This window comes from Lissotriton helveticus, chromosome 4_1 (genome assembly GCF_964261635.1).
Source record: "Lissotriton helveticus chromosome 4_1, aLisHel1.1, whole genome shotgun sequence".
In the NCBI taxonomy this organism is placed as follows: domain Eukaryota; kingdom Metazoa; phylum Chordata; class Amphibia; order Caudata; family Salamandridae; genus Lissotriton; species Lissotriton helveticus.
Genome location: NC_136063.1, coordinates 585,280,554 through 585,300,359, shown reverse-complemented (window position 1 = coordinate 585,300,359; position 19,806 = coordinate 585,280,554). Strand labels below are relative to the sequence as shown.

Genomic DNA, 19,806 nt, shown 5'->3' with positions numbered 1-19,806 from the left:
ATGCCTCAACCCATCTGGAGAACACACAAACAACCACCAGGACATAGCGGAGGCGGTTGCATCTTGGCATTTCAATGAAATCTATCTGCATTCTGTTGAATGGACCTCCAGACCTTCCTATGTGACTTAGTGCAACTGGTGTTCTTTTCCCTACATTCAGCTGCTGGCAGGTCACACAACGCTGGCACACTGCTTCTGCTGCTATTCTAAACTTAGGATTGTACCAAGTCTGTCTAAACACTCTCAGCATAGCATCTCTCCCTAAGTGTACGGGACCATGTATGAGTCTAGCCATTGGACTCACCATCTCATTGGGCAACACTGCTCTGCCGTCTGCTGAGACCCAAAAATGAGTCTCACCCATTACACATCCTGCCTTTACCCATGTTTCCTTTTCTGAATCAGGAGCATTTTCTTGCATGGTTGACAATTCATCCCAAGTATCAACAGTTTCCAGTATCATGGCTAATTCAGTTCTTACATTTATTCCACCCACATCCACCTCTGTGAAAGAGTAACCTTGTTCTGCGCAATACCGCGCAACTTCATCAGCATATCTATTGCCTTTCGAAACAAAGTCCTCATTTTTGGTATGTGCGATGCACTTTACAACTGCGATACTTGCTGGACATTGCAATGCTTCTAACAACAAGCGCACAAACTCTCCATTGCGAATGGGAGAGCCTGAAGAAGTCATGAACCCTCTTTGAGACCATAACTGCCCGTAATCATGAACTACCCCAAACCCGTATTGGCTGTCGGTGTAGATGGTGACTCGAATTTGATTGCCTGCTAAGCAAGCACGTGTTAGGGCAATAATCTCGGCTACCTGAGCGGAGTTTACTCCTTCCAGGCACCCTGCTTCCACAACTCCTTCAATGGTACAAACAGCATAAGCTGCTCTCAACTGCCCAACTTCGTCTCTTACACATGAGCCATCGACAAAGAAAACTTCGTCTGGGTCGGTCAGTGGCTCATCTACGATGTCGGGTCTGGGTTTGGTGCATAGTTCAGTCACATCGAGACAGTCATGGTCTGTATATTCATCATCATCATCAATATCATTTGGAAGTGGCATTAAGGTAGCAGGGTTCAAAACAGAGCATCTCTTGAGGGTCACGTTCTCTGCAGCAAGAATAACTTGCTCATAGCGCGTGAGCCTGCTATTGGTCAGATGCTGTGTTTTGGTCCTGGTCATCAACAGTTCAACAGAATGTGGCACGCACACCTCTAACGGGTGCCCCATGACGATATTTTCACATCTCTCAATGCTGACACCCGTTGCAGCAACGGATTTGAGACATCCGGGCAACGCTGCGGCTACTGGGTCTAAAGTAGCTGAGAAATAAGCAACTGGTCTACGGGCATTCCCATGGATTTGGACCAACACAGACAACGCACAACCTTCTCTCTCACAACAGTAAAGAAAGAATTGTTTATTGTAATCAGGCATTCCCAATGCCGGAGCACGACACAGGTCCTCTCTCAGCTGTAAGAATGCCATCAAACAGTCTTTGTCCCATGGTACCGGATCACTCACCTCCTTGTGCGTCAGTTTTTGCAAAGGTTTTGCTTTCAGTGAAAAGTTCACGATCCACTGTCGGCAATAACCCACCATCCCTAGGAACATCCTGACCTCTCTCTGGGTCTGAGGCGCATTCATTTTCATGATCGCCTCTATCCTATCTGGTGACACTTTTCGTTTGCCTTTCTCAATTCTGTGTCCCAAGTACTGCACTTCTGTCAGGCAGTACTGCAATTTTCCCGGGGATACCTTATGCCCATTGGCAGCTAGGTGATTTAACAAAGCAATGGAGTCTTCCCTGCAAGCTTCTTCTGTCTCTGACGCCACAAGGAGGTCGTCTATGTACTGGACCAGAACTGACTTCTGGGGCAGCACTAGACTTTCAAGATTTTTCTTCAGAAGCTGGTTAAAGATCGATGGACTCTCTGTATACCCCTGAGGGATACGACACCATGTTAGGACGCGATTTTCCAGTTTAAATGCGAAAAGAAAATGGCTATCTTCGTCCAAAGGGATCGAAAAGAAAGCCTGACAAAGATCTATCACAGTGAACCACTCAGCTTGGAATGGAATCTGAAACAGTATCACTGATGGATTCGGTACCACTGGACAACATGAAACGACTATGTTATTAATCTTTCGCAGGTCCTGTACTATCCGAAATTTCCCATTGGGTTTCTGCAGACCCATAATCGGGGAGTTACATGGACTACCCACGATTTCTTTCAGTATTCCCTGTTTAATCATGGACTCGATCACGGGTTTTATGCCTGCAATCGTTTCTGGAGTCAATTTATACTGGGGTGTTCTTGGGAACTCAGCATGCGGTTTCACTACAATTTTCACTGGGTCCACCCCTTTGACCAATCCAATCTCTTCCCCAGTGAAATCCCATACCTCTGATGCCACTGTCTCTCTCAAATCCCAGGGAAGCTCGTCTACTGTCAAAGTAGGGTACAGCTCCACACATATTCTTGAGTTTGCAACTTTGAAATCTGCATCATCATCATTAGTCAATACCTCCACTCCCTGGGGTGTACAATATATAGTACAATTCAATTTGCACAACAGGTCTCTTCCTAGCAGACACACAGGGCTTGAATCGCAAACCACAAATTGGTGCTCATCGCTGTACTTCCCTATTTTCACCTGTACCGGTTCTGTCAATTGGCTGGTTATTCTCCTGTTTGCGACCCCTACCACCTGTATGGTCTCTCCAGACATGGGCAGGTCTGGAACTGCAGCTGATCTGATCGTGGATCTAGTGGCTCCTGTGTCCACCAGAAATGTCGTAGGGCACCCTGCTACTTCTGCTTCCACATAGGGTCCCCTCTGATCTACCTCTAAGGCTGCCCCAAGGGTGCAGTCTTCTCTTTCCACTCTCTGTCCGGTTAATGGGTCCACATAATAGCATTCTTCACCTTCCACAAACAGGGGCATTTGTCTATAGGTCTTACCCATACTCCCTACTCGAGGAGGTTGCGGGAACTGGGCTCGGGGAGGAGCCCCCCCCCCTTTGAGCACCTTTCCTTGGTATGGCGTCGCCCCTCTCATAGGTGCGCTCTGGACCTCTTCCTCCTCTATCTCTTGCTCTCCGATCTCTACATTGTAAGGGCACTCGCGTTTCCAATGCCCCAACTCGTTGCACTGGTGGCACCTAGTCGTTTTCTTCAAGGTAGCTATGTCTACTCTGGGTCTAAAGGTAGTACTCTCCTCATTACCCTTGTTCTGACTGTACTGCTTCTTACCTCCTGTACCTGTCCCTTGCTGCTGTTGTTGCGGTCCCCCCTTTCCTGCTGTCTGCAATTGTACCACCATCAGCTTCTCTTTTAGTTTCTTAGTCTTGGAGTCTACCTCATCACAGCAGTACCTGGCATATCTCAGTATTTCATCTAGGGGTCTACTTTGCCAACAAATCGAGTGTTGCTGAATCATTAAACTAATATCCGGTCTCAGTCCCAGGACGAACTTGGACACAAATTGCCCTATGTCCTTTGGATCCATTACATCCAAGCCGCTATACTGTTTAAACGCCTTCAGCAATCTCTCGTAATATTCATGGACTGTCTCTTTGGGTTCCTGTCTCGTTCTGTCTATTCTGACCCAATCTATGTCTTGCATTGGCACTTTTTCTTTCAGCCAAGTCATCACTCTCTCGAATTTTGCCATCACGATCTCGGACGGCCCATTAGTCCTAGCATCTCTCTCTGGCTCCGTTATGGGCCACTCAGCGCTAACCTTGCATGCTGTCCACAGATCTCCTGGTACTACAATGTCAAACAGCGTGTTCAGATCTATCCATAGGACTTTTGAGATCTTTACAAACCTCTCGACTTGCTTGTACCACTCCACGGGGCTCTCTCGTAACTTGGGGAAAGATGTGGTAAAAGCAGCTAAATCTCCCCTACTCCAAGGGACATGTACATAGCTCCCATTGGCAACTTCACGCAAAGGGTAAGCTTCTATCCCCTGCTGTCCTGGAGTCATACCAATCATGCTTCTCCTGCCGGTCCCTTTCTTGGACCACCTCTCTTCCCATTTATCTAGTGCTCTCCATGTCCTTATTCCAGTAATCAGTTCCCTTATGTGTGTTTTCAGCCCAATCGTTCTCCTCTCATCTAGGTCTCGATCTGAGTAATGTAGCCTGTGGTTACCCTGTAATGCCTTGGTTCTTGACAGATCCACCATATATTTGCCTGCTAGTTCGACTAACTTCTCATGGACTGCTCTCGCCTTTCGTGTGATGTCCTTTGCCATATACAGTATTTCATCCTGTTCATACATTTCCATTCTTTCTAAAGGCAGGGTACCATCTACCATGTCATCCAGATCTGACCTTAAGCTGGAGACATCAAGTCTCTTGGCTTTTATCTCAGCTCGCAATATGTCTTTTGAAGGGGGCTCACTGGTCTCCCTACCATCCCAACTTCGAGCTCTGCGTTTGGGCTCAGGAGAATTAATGGGTGGCCTCCCTTGCTCCCATCTCTCCAGGTCCCATGCTCGGCCATCCGATCTTGGAAGGTGATGGAACACGGGCCTTTTATCCCTACTCTCTCTCTGCCCACTCTCGTCTTCTTCTCTCCTCACACCGCACATCTCTCTGTTATTTTCCCTCTGGTCGCTACACTCCCTTTGCCTCGTATCGCTCAGTATCCGATACGATCCTTCCTGGTTCCCCATATTCCCTGGGCTGCGCTCATTTCTGTCATCACAGGGACTATGGTGCGACCTCTCACAACTCCCATTCTGTTCTCTGGTGGCAGGCACACAGTGTGGACACCTAAAGCTGTTCCTGTACTCTTGCGCTCTCCTCTCCCCTTCACTGAGTATTGGGCACGCCACCCCTTCACTCCCGGGGCCCCCGTTTTCCAGGTCTGTTCTACCTCCATTCCGGGCCCAATGGGTGACTCCCCTACTCCCTCTACAGTCCCACTCCGGGCTACTCTCCCCAGCCCCGCAGTGAGTTCGTGCTCTGCTGTCCTGACTTTCCCTTTCTGCTTCTGCAGCATTGATGCACTTTTGAGCCTTCACTGCCTCATCCCACTGCTTCATGTACTCATTTAGCTCTTGAAAGGATTTTCGTCCAGATCCCCTCAGATCCATTGGCCATTTAGGGCCCCCAGGATCCCCTCCTGGGTCCCCTGCTGTGTGCATCGGGGTGCTCCACTCTCTGGGTATCGGCATCTGACTTGGTGAATTAGTGGTATCGTTCCTCCTTGCCTGCTCTGCTCTTTCTCTGTCTTTCCGTTTCCGTTCTTCCCCTTTTGCTCTCTCTTGATCATATATCGATATTATAGGACCTATGGTAACAGGTACCTGTAGTGCATCTGGTAATGGGTAGGATGTGGCGCTTTCCGTTTCCGGCGCTCTTTGTACCACAAACCTACCGACTACCTGTTGCACCTGACTAGGCTGGAGCAACTCTTTCTTTGGCTCAGGATCCCACTCTGAACTGGGAAGCGGTCTATGCTCTCCTGCATTGCCCCCCTTTTCTCCTTCAGTATTCTCGACCTCTCCCCCTGCTCTATTATACGGGGGTGGCCTGTCTGTCAGTAATCTGTTTATCAGGCTGTCCTCTGTTTCGCTCTCATCATCTTCTTCTAGGGGGCTTTTATTTACTGGCGCCTCTAACACTGGGTACAGTTTATTTATTTCCAAATTATGCACTCTCCATCTTTTAGCATCCGCATCCCACCTGGCATCCTGTACTGCCCTTACCGAGCGTTTCACCCTTTCTTGTCGTCTGTTCATATTCCTTTCATGCGCTGCCCTAAGCCATGCTTCAAGGGCTTCAAACTGGGTTGGTCTAGGCAAGGGTCTCTTTGAGGTCATGACTGATTTCAATCGATGTAACACCTCTAATCTGAACGTCCCGTACTTCGGGAACGTCAGTTCCTCGTTTCCTTCTGTAATCTTACTCCACTCTGATATCCAAAGGATCGTATGCAACCCAACATTTACTGCCATATAACGAGCTGGCGTACCCTCCGGCGGGGCTTCTTCCCCTTCATACGATCCTCGCCTCTCTTTCTTAAACAGCGCTTTCAACCATTTAAAACACTTCATAATTATGCGCACAAAATTCAGCCTCGCTACTCTGTTTACTTCCTGATGACAATCCACCAATCCTGTCGCGGCTTTGCTAGCTTGGCCTATCACAGCGCGGTCTTTCTCCTGTCAGCCAATCACTTCGCGACCCTGTATGACGTGTTCGCTAGCTGGCCTATCACAGCGCGGTCTTTCTCCTGTCAGCCAATCACTGCGCGACACCACCTGTCGTCTCTTTTCTCCGCTTCGCAGCAGCACCCCTCCTTTCTCAACTCGTCTCCCGGTTATGCATGCGTCCCATTCATACACTGAAAAATGACTACTTCCGACCAAGCGGTCACTTCTCTCGACTGTACGTCCACAGTCTATCTGTAATTGTCAACCAACTGACGAGATGTCTATCGTCTCTCTGATAGGTTACTTACACACACAGTAACTTCCGACCAGCGTCCGTTACTCACGCACTCACTCTTACGTTCCCCCTATCTCGGTCTCTCGGGTGATCAATGGTACCTCATGACCCCCTTCACACTAGTTGACAATTACTCTGGGTGTCCGATACACCCGAACCACTTAAGCTCTCCTTGAACTTAAGATTTCCACCGGTTGCGCGCGCTCACAACCTGTTCCACAGTCACTCTACAGACATTCAACTCCGCCAGACATTACAACATAGATACAATACAAAAACACCGCAATCTAACACGCATAACCCTTTATACTCACTCTCGACCGATACTGCTGCTTTTTCTGTCTCACGTCATCCGGATCTTCATCTGCGGGCTGTTCTTCCGATCATCGATTTCTAGGGGCCTTGGGGTAAGCTAACCTGGCCTAGGTCACCGTCCTCAAGAAGGCAACCATCCTCTATAGCTACCAACTGAAGGGGCGAGATTTTGATCGATACCTTATATCTATTGATCCAAACCTCGATCTGGTCGACTGAACCTTTATTGCCTGTCTTGGAAGGAAACAGTACACCTATCTGCAAATTAGTTCACCCAAGAAAGGACTCTACTCTCAAAGATCACGGACAACTTCTAGGTTTCGAAAGTTTATTGTAAAGATATAATGAGCTGCAAATACAAGCATCTCAGAATGAGATTCACGAGGTACACAGGTCCAATTACATACATGTGCTCTCGAAAAGCCCTCAGACGAGCAACAGAAATCACTAACACAAGTTCTAAAAATAGCAAAGCTATCAGCATAGACGCATATCTCTCCTTCATTTAGGTTGGAGGAAAACAAACACAGGTTAGGCGTCCCTACCCTGTTCTAGATGGTATCCCTACTTAACCAAATCCCAACCTAACAAAGGTGTCAGCAATGAATGACCCCCAAGGGAAGTCACCCACTCTAAGTCTCTTGGTGAAAACCTAAAGTTCTCCAGTCATGACCCCTCACTGCCTACCCATCCGCTCTCTAAAGGGTCCTCAGGTCTCTGCTCTAACTCCACCCAGGGGTGCTGTCCCTAATACAAAACAGTCAACAACATTTGAGACGCCCCTTGCGAAACGCCTCTCACGTGGTGCAACTTCAGGCTTTTTCCATGATGCTTTGTATTGGGCCTCAGACGTTAGAGTTGACCTTGCTTCTCAGTCTCTTCTCCGGCCCGCTGATACCCCTTAAACATTCCAGAACCCTCCTCCATGTCTGGGCCGTCTACTGAACAGGCCTCTATTCATTCACTTATAATTGGATCCCCCCTTTCCTGTTGCAGACAGATATCTGCCGCCAAGAACCCAACTCTCATAGACTTCTAAAAAGGCTTGCAACATTTCTCAGCCCAGACATGTACGTGTAAATCAATGCTAAAACATTTCAGGCCTACAATATTTCACATTATGATTATAGCATTCAATTCCTTCATTATTAAAGCATGTTAAAACTCTTATTCTATTATTTAGAAAACATTACTCTAAATCATGGCCCATTAATGCAATGACCAAAAACGTTAAACAATCTGTGTCGTGAAAAGAAACACCTTCCCTTTTAGCTCCAGCTCTGGCCCTGAGGCCTACCACGTTCTGCGTTTTACCACAGACCATCTTATATGTTAACAGCTACACGACATAGATTCAAAATAATCACGTCTAATAAAATCATATAATGTCACACATTTCTGTATTAGTTCCACTTCTACTTAAATCTCTATATTAGCTATACATTTAGAATATAATTTCAGATACTATTAGCACTCATGGCATTTCTCTTCATGAATTATGCTCTCTATAGGTAAGTGTGATGTACTCATATATTTATATCAGTTTGCGCTCTCTCAGTATCACTTAGCGTGTCTGGCCATCTTGTATTGTGCAACAATTAACTATTTTTCTTAGTTCTGGGAACTCACTTTTAGCCAAAACTGAAACTTTCCTACCAACCCCACACAGCACTGAAATGTAACTAGGCTCGGGCTCTCAGTGTCATCAGGGTCTCTCAAGCCAAACAGATCTTGGCAACTGCACCTTCAGTTTACACAACCTGCTGATAGGTAGTTAACAGGCAGATGCAATACTTTAAAGCAGTGGCAGCTGGTGAATTCACAAAGTAGTAGGGTTTCAATTGTTGCCCCACATTACAATATGTGGCTGGGTGAAGGAAGCTACAAAGTCAAATCTCCACTCGAGTTCTGCTGAGTGGGTTTGAGAGGCCGGAGAAAAGGTTCCTTCTCAGAGAAGAGGAAACCTATACAAAAATTGGGGTCAAATGTTGCACTTTTCAGATCAATGTTCCAATAAATTAACCACGTTTTGCACAAATAGTGACTATTACACCAATCAAGTCTGGCACTCGATAGGGGCATTTGGGTGGGAGAGGTTGCCAGTAAATAATATTGTGAAAAAATGAGGCTACAGTATTATTTTCAGCCAAGTTTTAAAAGCACTGGCTGAAAAGTCATTGTTTATACATGCGCTTCAGATACCTAGGCTCAAGAATTCAACCAGGCCTCCAGTCCGTTTTCAAGATGTTTATAGTCTACTCCTTCAATTTACAGATCCTGTCCCTTCCAAGTAAATAAGCAACCAACTTATACCACAAAAAAATCTACTTTGAGGATGTGATAGGACAATGAAAAGTTACACTCATCTCACACCTGTAGGCTTTAGACAGCAGCACTATTTGTGAGGTTGGAGAAGTCACACTGGTAGCGCTATATTCCCAACTGCAGAAACAGCAGACATATCTCCTCCCTTACACAACACTTAGCTGTGCAAGCCTCCAGAAAACTTAACAATATCATCAAAGAAACTATAAAAATGAAGACCGGTCTTAAAACAATTGAGAATGTAAGAACCGTGTCAGCAACTGCCCTGTAGTATCATCCTGTTTAAAATGCCTGGGATTCTGGAAAGATGTCAAGGATGCCCAATTTATGTTAGTCGGCTGTCAGATAACAAGAATTCCCAGACCGCCAGATCCAGAGACAGCATTAAATTAGTGTGAAAAAACATTAGTCTCAGCTCGACAAAGGTCATCCAGGCTACCAATTCAAACTCCAAAGTTTATCAACTCTCTTCTTTATGCAAACGACGAAAGCAACTTTCAGGAAGTTGACTACATTTGCAGACATTTGGGGACTTATCACACCCAATTGGTTTAGAGCTGGATGACAACTTTGGTTAGTCAAAACCTTTTTTGACGTTCTGTCAATTTCAGGCACACGCATACAAGGCGAAGTAAATATTAAACCTACGCATCACATTGTCCGCAACACTTCAGGCACCTTTTTATGATGGCCACGCAGATCTAAAGTTCAGTAAACAAACAGTTGAATACAGATTTATATAAAATGTAGACTTGTCCTTTATGCCACTGGACCCAATAAGCAGTGTGCCAATTTCCCCTGGCAGGACTGTCCATGACTTATTTATTTAGTGCTGGAGCTGTTGGTGCATAACCGTCATGTGTTCAGGGCATTTTGCAAGTGTATTATCCAAGGGCAGTTTGAGTAATGTCTTCCCAAAAGGGTCTCCCAAACGGCTGCTCTAAGAGTGTTCTCCATGGACTGGCGTGGAAAAATCACCAAAAGCAGATCAACATTGGGGAATCAGCTTATGGGATGGTTGCTGCATGTTAACCCCTTCCACGCTGATGACCAGCTCAGCTCGTCATGAGGTACACCTCTCGTACGCTCATGACGAGCTGAGCTCATCATGTAACGCGGTATTTACAAAACTTCAGCGCACAGCGGGAAAACCGCTAGCGCTGATGCGGTTAAACGCTAATCTAATTAATGGCTGGCTAGTCGAATTTAGCAGTCAAAAAACGTGGTTAAATGCTTTACACTGCACGCTATCTATCAAGGGTTTGGTTGCTTGTTTGCTTTGTAACTAGGTTCCCACGATGTATATCACTGCCGTACTGTAGCCATCCCTTGTATAATTGTTGCTGTCCATGCAGTGTGGGCATCCCCAGAATCTGGTGGGTGTCCCTAGCTAAGAACGAATATATGATGATAAAACGAATTCCGTTGCAACGCATGCCTTTACCACGCATGCGTTACAACGGAATTCGTTTACCACGGATAAACTTTTCCTCGAATAATTGCGTGGTGACGTCATACGTCGTTAAGAGAAAACGGCATTTTTTTCCGATTTCTCTTAAACGACGCTGACGCCGACGTGACTTATGGTGAGTTGTTTTATTTGGGGGGGAAACCCCCCAAGCCCCCCTTTTTTTCTTTTAACCTTTACCACATATGCCTTTACTACAAACATCGTAGTAAAGGTATGCGTGGTAAAGGCATTAGTGGTAACCACGCATGCGTTGTACTGCATGCGTGGTTAAAGATTTCGGGGAAACGGCTTCGTTGTAAAGGCCGTTTCCCCTAAGAACAACATCTCTGCTATAGAGTGTACATCTGTGGCTTCTGGTGGACACCCTTAGTGAGTAATGGCCACATCTATGGATAAGCCACTGCTACTTTTTTGGCGTCATCAGGTGGTCCTCCCTGGCATAATTTTAGCCAATCCAAATGTAGTGGTGGCCTTCTATTGCTCAAGTGCACTCAACAGCAGCAAGTCATGATGCACTCTCTCCTGAGGTAAAAGTGTAGCTCTTGTTCTTCCATGCACACGAGCTCTCCTTCAAGGTCAAATGGACCAACTTTCAATTTTACATTAAGAACAAAACACCACAAGATATGGTTAGTCACTGAGCTCTACTTTGAGCTTTCAACCAAAAGATAAAATCCAACATTTGTATGCTTCTTGGGGGTTTTGTAAATATTAAACCAAGACATTACAGCCATAAACCACAAATTACACACAGATATGTCAACAAAAACCTATGGCAGAGTCAGTGGTGCACAATACTTGTTTAATGAGGGGTAAGGAGATGGCAGTAAGGGGATAGTTCAAGCCACTGTTTACTTTTTTGCTTCTTGGGAGGCTGCAATGACATGCAGGGTGTAAATCTTTTTTTTTAAATTTCAGTGAGAATGAATGCAGAGGAGAATTAATCACTGTATGCTTTATTCAAGAAGAGTGACGGGAGTCACCACCAACAGCGGTGAAGCCCTCGCATGCCTGGCTCCTCTCACTACATTTGTTAATGACTCCAGTAAGAAACTGGTTTATTTGAAAAGGGACCTTCGCACCTCAAGGAATAGTCATACCCTTGTCAGGGTTAGCCCTCACATTCACAAAATTAGCCTGAGCTCTACACCCTGGTATCTATAACACAAAGCAGACAGACTTAGCTTACAGCAAGGTGTGAAATATTTATGCATGACCAAAACAGCAATAACGTTGAAATGCAAAACTATAAAACTCCTAAACCGAATTAGAAAGATAGGGTCAACTGTAATATATAAAATGACACCAACAGGACAAAAATCCAGTAAGGGGAACTTGAGATATGATTTTTTTTTTAAGTTTTAGGTTGGAACAGTTCAAAGTGCCAATGATAGTCACTGGTCACAGTAGACCGGGGCCTAGATGCAATTTGGCGCTGACCGCTATGGTGCGTGGGTCAGATACACCAACCTTCTCACTTTAGTCCTGTGAGTCCCAATCCACCACTTGAGGACATTTCTGAAGGTCCCCACCACTTCAGAGAGGTATTAAGAGACTCACAGAGAGTCAGACAGAGGCCAACAGCAGGGTCCAGTCCATGTCCAGTTGCCGCTGACCAATCAGGTAGTTGCAGGAAAAGCATCTTGTGCCTTGCTGTTTCCCTGTAGATTGATCAGGAGGTCAGCTTTAGGTCCCTTGGAGCTCACTTCTTTGTCCTGGTTACAAGAGAGCAGGTCCAGTCCTTCAGGCCTCTCCTCGGGTCGGAGACAGCAGGTTCAGTCCTCTTCTGATTTTCCTCAGGTCCAGCAGCGTTCTGAAGTGGGTGCCTGGAGATGCCATATTTATACATGGCACAAGATTTTGGGGGGGATGACTCTTGGGCATGCCCTAACGAATAGGGTACAAACGTTCCCCGAGACAACCTGACCTACTTTGGGCATATTTAATATAGCAAAAGTCTTCAGTCACACTAAACTTGGGCTTTGAGGCCTTGGGGTGGAGGAAGGGGGTAGTGTACTATAGTAGTCCTAGTCGCCTACCACATCTAACACTAAAATCCAGTTTGAGGCCGCCCACTGTATGCCCAAAAAAACAGGAGACAGACAGCTGATAGAAATAAAGTAGGGTTTTTGAAGCACAGGGTTTGAAAATAATGTCAAAAAGGATGATCACAGTCCCCACCCTACATAGCCGGAGAGTTTTCAAGAGTCATCTCTGCCCATTTTTTGCTCCTGGGGGCATTTCATACCTATTCAAATGCCAAATAGTGGCAGGGAGAAGTTTGAGAGCAAATGAAAATCAACCTGCAGTTTTCCAGAGTTATGTTTCCTTCATATTTATTAAAAATCTGAGTTCCCCATTGAATTGGATTTTTAATAACTGTTAAAATAGTTGTTTAATTATTTTTGTAGATACTCTCATCCCTCAGATAGAATATCAAGATGTTCATCTGTATGGACAAACCCCTCAGATGCAAGGCGATCTCCCTTATATACAGAAAGCGCATGAATAATCTGACAGACGCTTTGCAGGCGTTGCGGGACTATGGGAGCAAGGTCATTGCGAAATGTCCAATGAGGAGTGGACTGAGACACTCATGGGTCCTAGGGACGTAGCAATTAAGACTGGGTTTCACCTCATTCAGCAAAATATTTTATATAGGACCTATTATACTAGAGCACTGCTGGCCATGATTGGAGGGCTGATAGCAAGGTGAGCCTTAGGAGCAGCAGCCCAAAAGGGAACATTTATGCATATGATGGAAGAGTTCCACGCCATATAGCAGTGCCGGGGAAGGGTACTGTGGGTCCTGCAGGCAGCATCAGGCTTACAGCTGCTCCCAGAAGGAAGACTGTGTCCTTACCATTTGGAGTGATAATGAAGATACCCGATTCCAACGCCTGTTCTGTAACCTGGGCCTTGTAGTAGCATGAAAATGTGGCACAATTGTGGGGATCCTCAGTACTATGGCAACTGGAGAGATGGCACTTGGACTAAGCTTGGTGCATGACACATTAAAAAAAAATTCTACAAGGGGAGAGGTTGCCCCCATAAATTCCACAAAATATGGGACATGTGAAGAAACTACTGTGGCCTGCCTTAGTCCCCACTACTGTACACAGCTCTTGTGGGACAAGTTTCTTGCGACTGGCTCCGAGGGGGCATCTTGGGATTCTCGTCAGTGTGCTGCTTATGTTATTGGGTCTATCTCTGTGTACCACCGCACAATTGAGCCAGCCTGTGTGCTAGGTTATGCACCGCATGTCACAAGCTGTACCACTGTATTGTTTTTTGTTCATTAATGAAGAGAATTTTTTTTAAAAAGGATATTTAATCTGTATCTGTGTTTTCTATATAGGACAGCTAAGCCTCCACAGTGAAAAATAGCTTTTGGGTGCTAGTCATTGTAAGGACATTTTTTTTCTACATGTCCTATTTTTAAATACCATGCATTCTGTCTTGTGGGCTACAAGGCCTAAAAAAGGGTGACATTAATATTTAAAGGGGACGTTTCGTTCTGTTAAAAGGGTTACTTTTAAGACATTGAATTGCAGTTTTTTTACACTGGTACAGTCATGCTACCTTTACACTGCTACAATCAGGCCACACTGGTAGGCCTGAAGCCATGTTTTACACCATCACTGTAGTAGACCGCACAACAGGAGCTATAGTCTGCTAGTGACATTTAACTTAATTTTTGAAACCGTTTAGTAGGGACAGATACGCAAGTTAAATGTACCAATTAGGAACATGCCAATTCAACCATGTTAAAAAGGGAGAAAATGCACTTTACTGCTGGTTAGCACGAGTAAAATGCACAGAGTTCTAAGGCCAGAAAATGTAAAGAGTCCAGTAAAAGTTAAAAACAAACCAAAAAAAAAAAGCTTAGAACGCAGAAAAGACAGTTATTTTACCCCTGCTCTCTCTTATCTTTTAAGCATGTTCTCCTTTGGCGTCCCACACCCCACTACCTCACCCGCAATCACCAACCACTTGGCCCTCGCATTTCTTTTCATTTTCCTTGTTTTTTAAAGGTTTGTCTAGCAACTGCAAGTGGTGCTGTGCCGCTTGCTCCTTTTTTCCTTCTTTGCACAATGTTATTTGACTATGTTATATTTACAATTTAATTTGCTGTTCTAATATGGTTGTCCAACATGTCAGAGTTGTAAATTAAATTGGCCACTATGAATCAAGATGCATACCTAAGGTCAGTTCACGACACACCCCTTTGCAGCCACCTTGGAAAGGGTTTCCTTTAATAGAAAGGCCATTCAAACATTGTCAGCCATGCATATAGATATGTTTTCACGCAAACATTAGCATGACATTACCAAGAAGCATTGGCAAATCCAACCACTTGGCCTTTTAACGCCAGAACCTATTGGCTTTGCCAATGCTTGTTAAACGTAATCAGCTCACTGGAATAGTGTTTACATTTCCAGAGACAAGCAGTGGTTTGAAACAACTTAAGAGTCTCTAAAGTGTTATCTCTGTCTGGCAATAGGATGATAGTGTACATTTCCTTTTACTCTTGAATAAGCTGTAAACGTAACTTCAATGTAAGCATTACTGTTATAATTTACCAGGCTTCCCCTTCAAAAGTGGTGCTAATCCTGACCTTGAAATGTGGCCGTACAGCTTTTCTGGGGCTAATGCCTCGTTCTGAGAGCCCTTCTCCACACAACTGTGAATTCATACATGCGCTGTAACCTCTAACACGATACCACACTCCTATCACATCTTATCACACAAACAAGAAAACCTAGGATTACCTGAATAGTATGTCACTTGCAGGTTTCCGTGCCAATGTATACTATGAAAGATATTAGAATTTTAAAAAATCCCAACGTTTCCTTGTATTCGCAACCCTGCCAGGCAGCCATCCAGCTTGCCTCTCTTTTCACTCTATACCTCTCTACACAGCATTGCCCCAGGCCACAAACCTGTATCCTTGTTTAATGCTCATGTGACAACGCACGCTTCCCAGCACTTCCCTACAGATTGAATGTGTAGACCGTACAATATTTCTAGCAGTTAAAATAGGAGTAGCAATATTAAAAGGAAAATGAAAACCAGTAGAGTCAAGCCTCTGGTATAATGCACACCTTGCTAGGGCCTTTATTCAGAGCTTGGCTAGAAGAATTCCACCAACAATTGTAGTAGAGATTCCACTGCCACACAGGTGGCATTGGAAAATCCATTATATTTAGACCTCTCCTCCAAGACGCTGAAAGATTTTCAACCAAAGCGACTCGATCTGCCATGTACGAAGCCACTTTAAGGGATAAACCTCTGGCAGAAAAGAAACCAGAGCCATGCTATATACTATAATGTATGAATCCAAATGCAGTTGTTGAAAAAGGAAATATAAATTGGGGGGGTTTGTTTGCAATTGCCCCATACCGAAATTCCTAATATGCTGAGTGGCTGCCCAGCACGTTAGGAACACTATACTAAAAACTTTTTCTGAAAGTCTGCATCCTTTCTAGGGCAGTCTTTCATGTGCCAAGATCCGCCAGACGCACTTAATCTCCAGATTTATGGTGGGCGACCGGCCATTATGACTGGAACTAAATTGCCATGGGTGTCAGACAGAACAGGTTTTACCACCATGCTATTTCTGCAACATGTCTGGATTCTAAATCATGTGTAGCCCCCAGAACTGATGGTTAACCTGACTCTGTTGAAGGACGTTCCATTACTGTTCTGTCCTAAATCAGTTTGGAAGTTCTAGTTTCAGCTCCATCCCAGAGTGGACAGTGCACAGATTGAAGCTCTTTGCAACATTATAAGTAGGAGACACTAATCTCCCTATAATTGCGTGTGTATCATTTTCTTATGGCAAGAAGACTTAATATTAATTAAGAAAACATCATTACCTTCTTGTAATACCTTACTGCAAGTGAGTAGTAATATCCCAGCAGGACCGGCATGTGCAGCAGAGAGGGCACTCATGTAGGCGAATCCACATGTCGAGGTCCTCAAGAGCGCAAATGCCGCACACATGGGGGCAGGCAAGGCCCACTTATTAGGACTACCACCTTGGACTTTCACACGCATTTTAAGGTACTCTGCCTATAGCCTCTTTACAGTCCTGGAACCTCTGTGACATGCAATATATTTATAACGTATACATGAAGATACACCATCCCATTATTATTTATTCAAGTACTTTTTGATTAGGACCTACCTAGAAAGTATAAGGAGCACTGTACATGTATCTTAAAAAAATATTAATATAGAAAGTAGCTTTGAAACAACAGCCGTCAACACTATTCGGTTTACATCTGAACTTTCAACAAAGATTATTTAAATAGGCCTGTTGTTAGTGTACTGGAACATCTATCTATGGCACAGTAAAAGGAATAATATTCTTCTCAAACTGTACAGTTCCTTCTTAGATAATATACTTTGTAAGCTTGAGAAAAGTTTACTTAAAGGAAACGTCCTTGGGTAAATTAGGTTGATGGCAGTTTTAATTGAGAACAAATTAAAGTTCTGAATCGAGATGTAACGTTTACGTTGGAAAATGAAGATAAAAAGATGCGCAAAACTAATGTAATCACACATCAAAAACATGTACGTGAAAGCAATTTTTTTGCTTAAAATTCTAGACATGAGTCATAACCAGTGTAGGCCTGCAGCATTTTCTAGTTTGTTGCAGGGCTAAACTCAGTGCACACGAAATCAGAACCCCAAAACAAAAAAAAGCCTAGTATAAGGCCACTGCATCTATTGCTATCTATAAAATGCAAATATGAATTTTTAAACTGCCACTAAGCAAAAGTGCATAGATGGAAAATAGTACCTATGTCTGGTTATCAGCCATGTGGACCATCCAGTCTGCTTTTATTACTAAAGAACTGACTACCATTCGCTCAACGTTTAGACAATAAAATCCACCCACAACTATGAAGACTGACCTAAACACGACGGTAATTGATTCATTGTGGTGAGCAACGATCTATGCTGTCCACCAAACGCGTAGTGCAATTGAGGAGGTCCTCTGGCTAAATTAGAAAATACATTTGGAAAAAAGTTTTCATGGAATTGCTAAAAATAAAAACATCTAGACGACACATCAAAAGAGATGACAACCATCACCATAAGAAACAAACTAGAGATTAACAAGGGTTAGTAATTGACTCCAACAATACCAACTAATGAGAGTTATTAAAACTGCAAGACCTGGATATGATGGTGGCATTTGAGCATGCCCACAATGCTGCAATCCCTCTCCTGAATATCCCTCCTATCCACTGTATTACTTGTGGGCCACGCCACACTCAGCACTATAATTAGTCGACCAAAAAACAACACGTTTTACGAGCCAACATACTACACATCGAGGAAATGGGCGCACGATTGGCCACTGGAGAGAAGAGGTAAACTTACGAGTGTTATGAAGCACTGTGAAAATACCACATTAAACGGAGTGATTTCGAAACTACAAATATTTGCATCCACGAGCACTATGTTTAAAAAACATTACAGTATATTGACACGAAGATATGCGGCCACTGGATATGGTCGGATTTTTAGCAAAACAATTTCAGGCCATTTTATCCCTTTGCTATAGGACGGTAACAGGTCCGTCGCCAGTCACAGCGAATCCGCAGTCATCTGTGCAGTCGTGTTTTAAGTGCAAGGTGCGAATCACAAACCTAGGCAACTCTTCTAGCAATTTAAGACGCCAGGCATGGAAATTACCTTTCTTGGTCACCATTCGTTGAAAATGAAGCGACAAGCGAGTCATCGCTCCAAAATATGAACCTGCCAGACTTGATACGATCATTCTTCCTAGACACGCCGGGCACACCTTTCCAAAGATACCAGCTATAGGGCGACATATCCAGAAGTCTAAATGACCGGTCCTATATGCCAAACGACTCGCCAATGAGTAAATAGAAATTGCCAGCACAAGAAATTTAAAGCGATATACTCTCATTTTTTTTTAAAAATAAAAAGTTTCCCTCGTTATTACTAATGGCGCTTGTCCATTTCCATTACTACATTTTAGATATACATCGTCATTACAAATTAAGGTTCAATGCCCACTATCACTCCTGAATATTTCTGACGCCTGCTCGTATTACTCGGTTTCCGGTGTTCATCGCTATTTCTAAATCTCGGGTAACTATTGCTACATTCTAGGCGGCAGAGACTATTAATAAAACTCAGGCGTCTTTCACTGTTACTAACTATAATGCGACCATTCCCAGTCCATCGATGTCCCAGAGCCCCCTTAGGTCTCACTGGCATTGATCAGTTTCTGACAGGGAAGGCGCCTGGCACGCATCCGTCCCGGGCATCCTCTCAGAGGCACCTGTGACTCCTAGCCCTGGGCCGGTCTGCCTGTCAGGGAGACAAAAGCGGCTCCCTAAGTGGGGCATGTGCAGATTAATTTCCCTTTTTCAGTTTTTGGATCCCCACTCTAAACATGGTGCAGATCACCTCCATGAGCTCGGATCCCCTCTGGCGGGTGCAGACGCTTACCTGCGTAGCGGTCTCCGGGCCATGCCCGCACTGAGGGTGCAGCTCGTGGGATGCGATGTCTACTCAGCGCCGACGGTGCGGGGGCCGTGGCATGGTCACCCTCAGTGCTCTGCCTCAGGAGGGGATCGGATCCTGTCAGAGCCTGTCCACGGCGCTGCGCGGCTTGGCACCGTCCCCGGCTATGGCTAGCGGCTGCTTTTCCCTCTGTTGATGATCTAGTTTGTCTGTGCCGCCGAATCTTGCAGCCCGCCTCCTTCCAGAACGCTGTTTGAATGTGCGCACGCGGCCTCGCTCCCCATTGGCTGACAGGGCAGCACGCGAGGCGGTGGGTGTGCGTGAGCGCGCGCTGGCACGAAAACACCACACGAGCTACTGACAGGGAGGGAAGGAGGGCCTCGAAGATCACTGAGCTGACAGTGTCCTAGTCTGTTTCACTTCGGAGGGATTCTCTTTAGGCGTCCCTAGCAACAACATCACGTGACGTGACGGTCACGTAATCTGGCATTCTGAGCCTGGTCTCTCCCGCCTTCACCCGTTACTCGGCGATTTCCGGGGTCGCAGCTGATCGGGACAGTGGTTATAGCGTGCCTCCTGGGCTGCCGCCTTTCCCAGGGCTACACGTCTTCGGCAATGTGCCCCAGTGTGACGTGACATGAGCAGAAATACTTTAAGTCAGACTCACGACGAAAGAGGCACGCTTCGATGCTAGGAACT

At 45.1% G+C, this 19,806-nt stretch overlaps 1 protein-coding gene across 3 annotated transcripts in view; it reads right to left on the bottom strand.

The window, feature by feature from the left end:
• MYBL1 (MYB proto-oncogene like 1) overlaps positions 1-19,340 on the bottom strand; it is a 673,529-nt gene extending 654,189 nt beyond the window's left edge. For all 3 annotated transcript variants that reach the window (XM_078687219.1, XM_078687216.1, XM_078687217.1), the window contains exon 1: positions 19,093-19,340. In XM_078687219.1, coding sequence (XP_078543345.1) covers positions 19,093-19,115 — 23 coding nt within the window. In that variant the 5' untranslated portion in view covers positions 19,116-19,340. The remainder of the gene's footprint in view (positions 1-19,092) is intronic.
• Between the last annotated feature and the right edge of the window lie 466 nt (positions 19,341-19,806).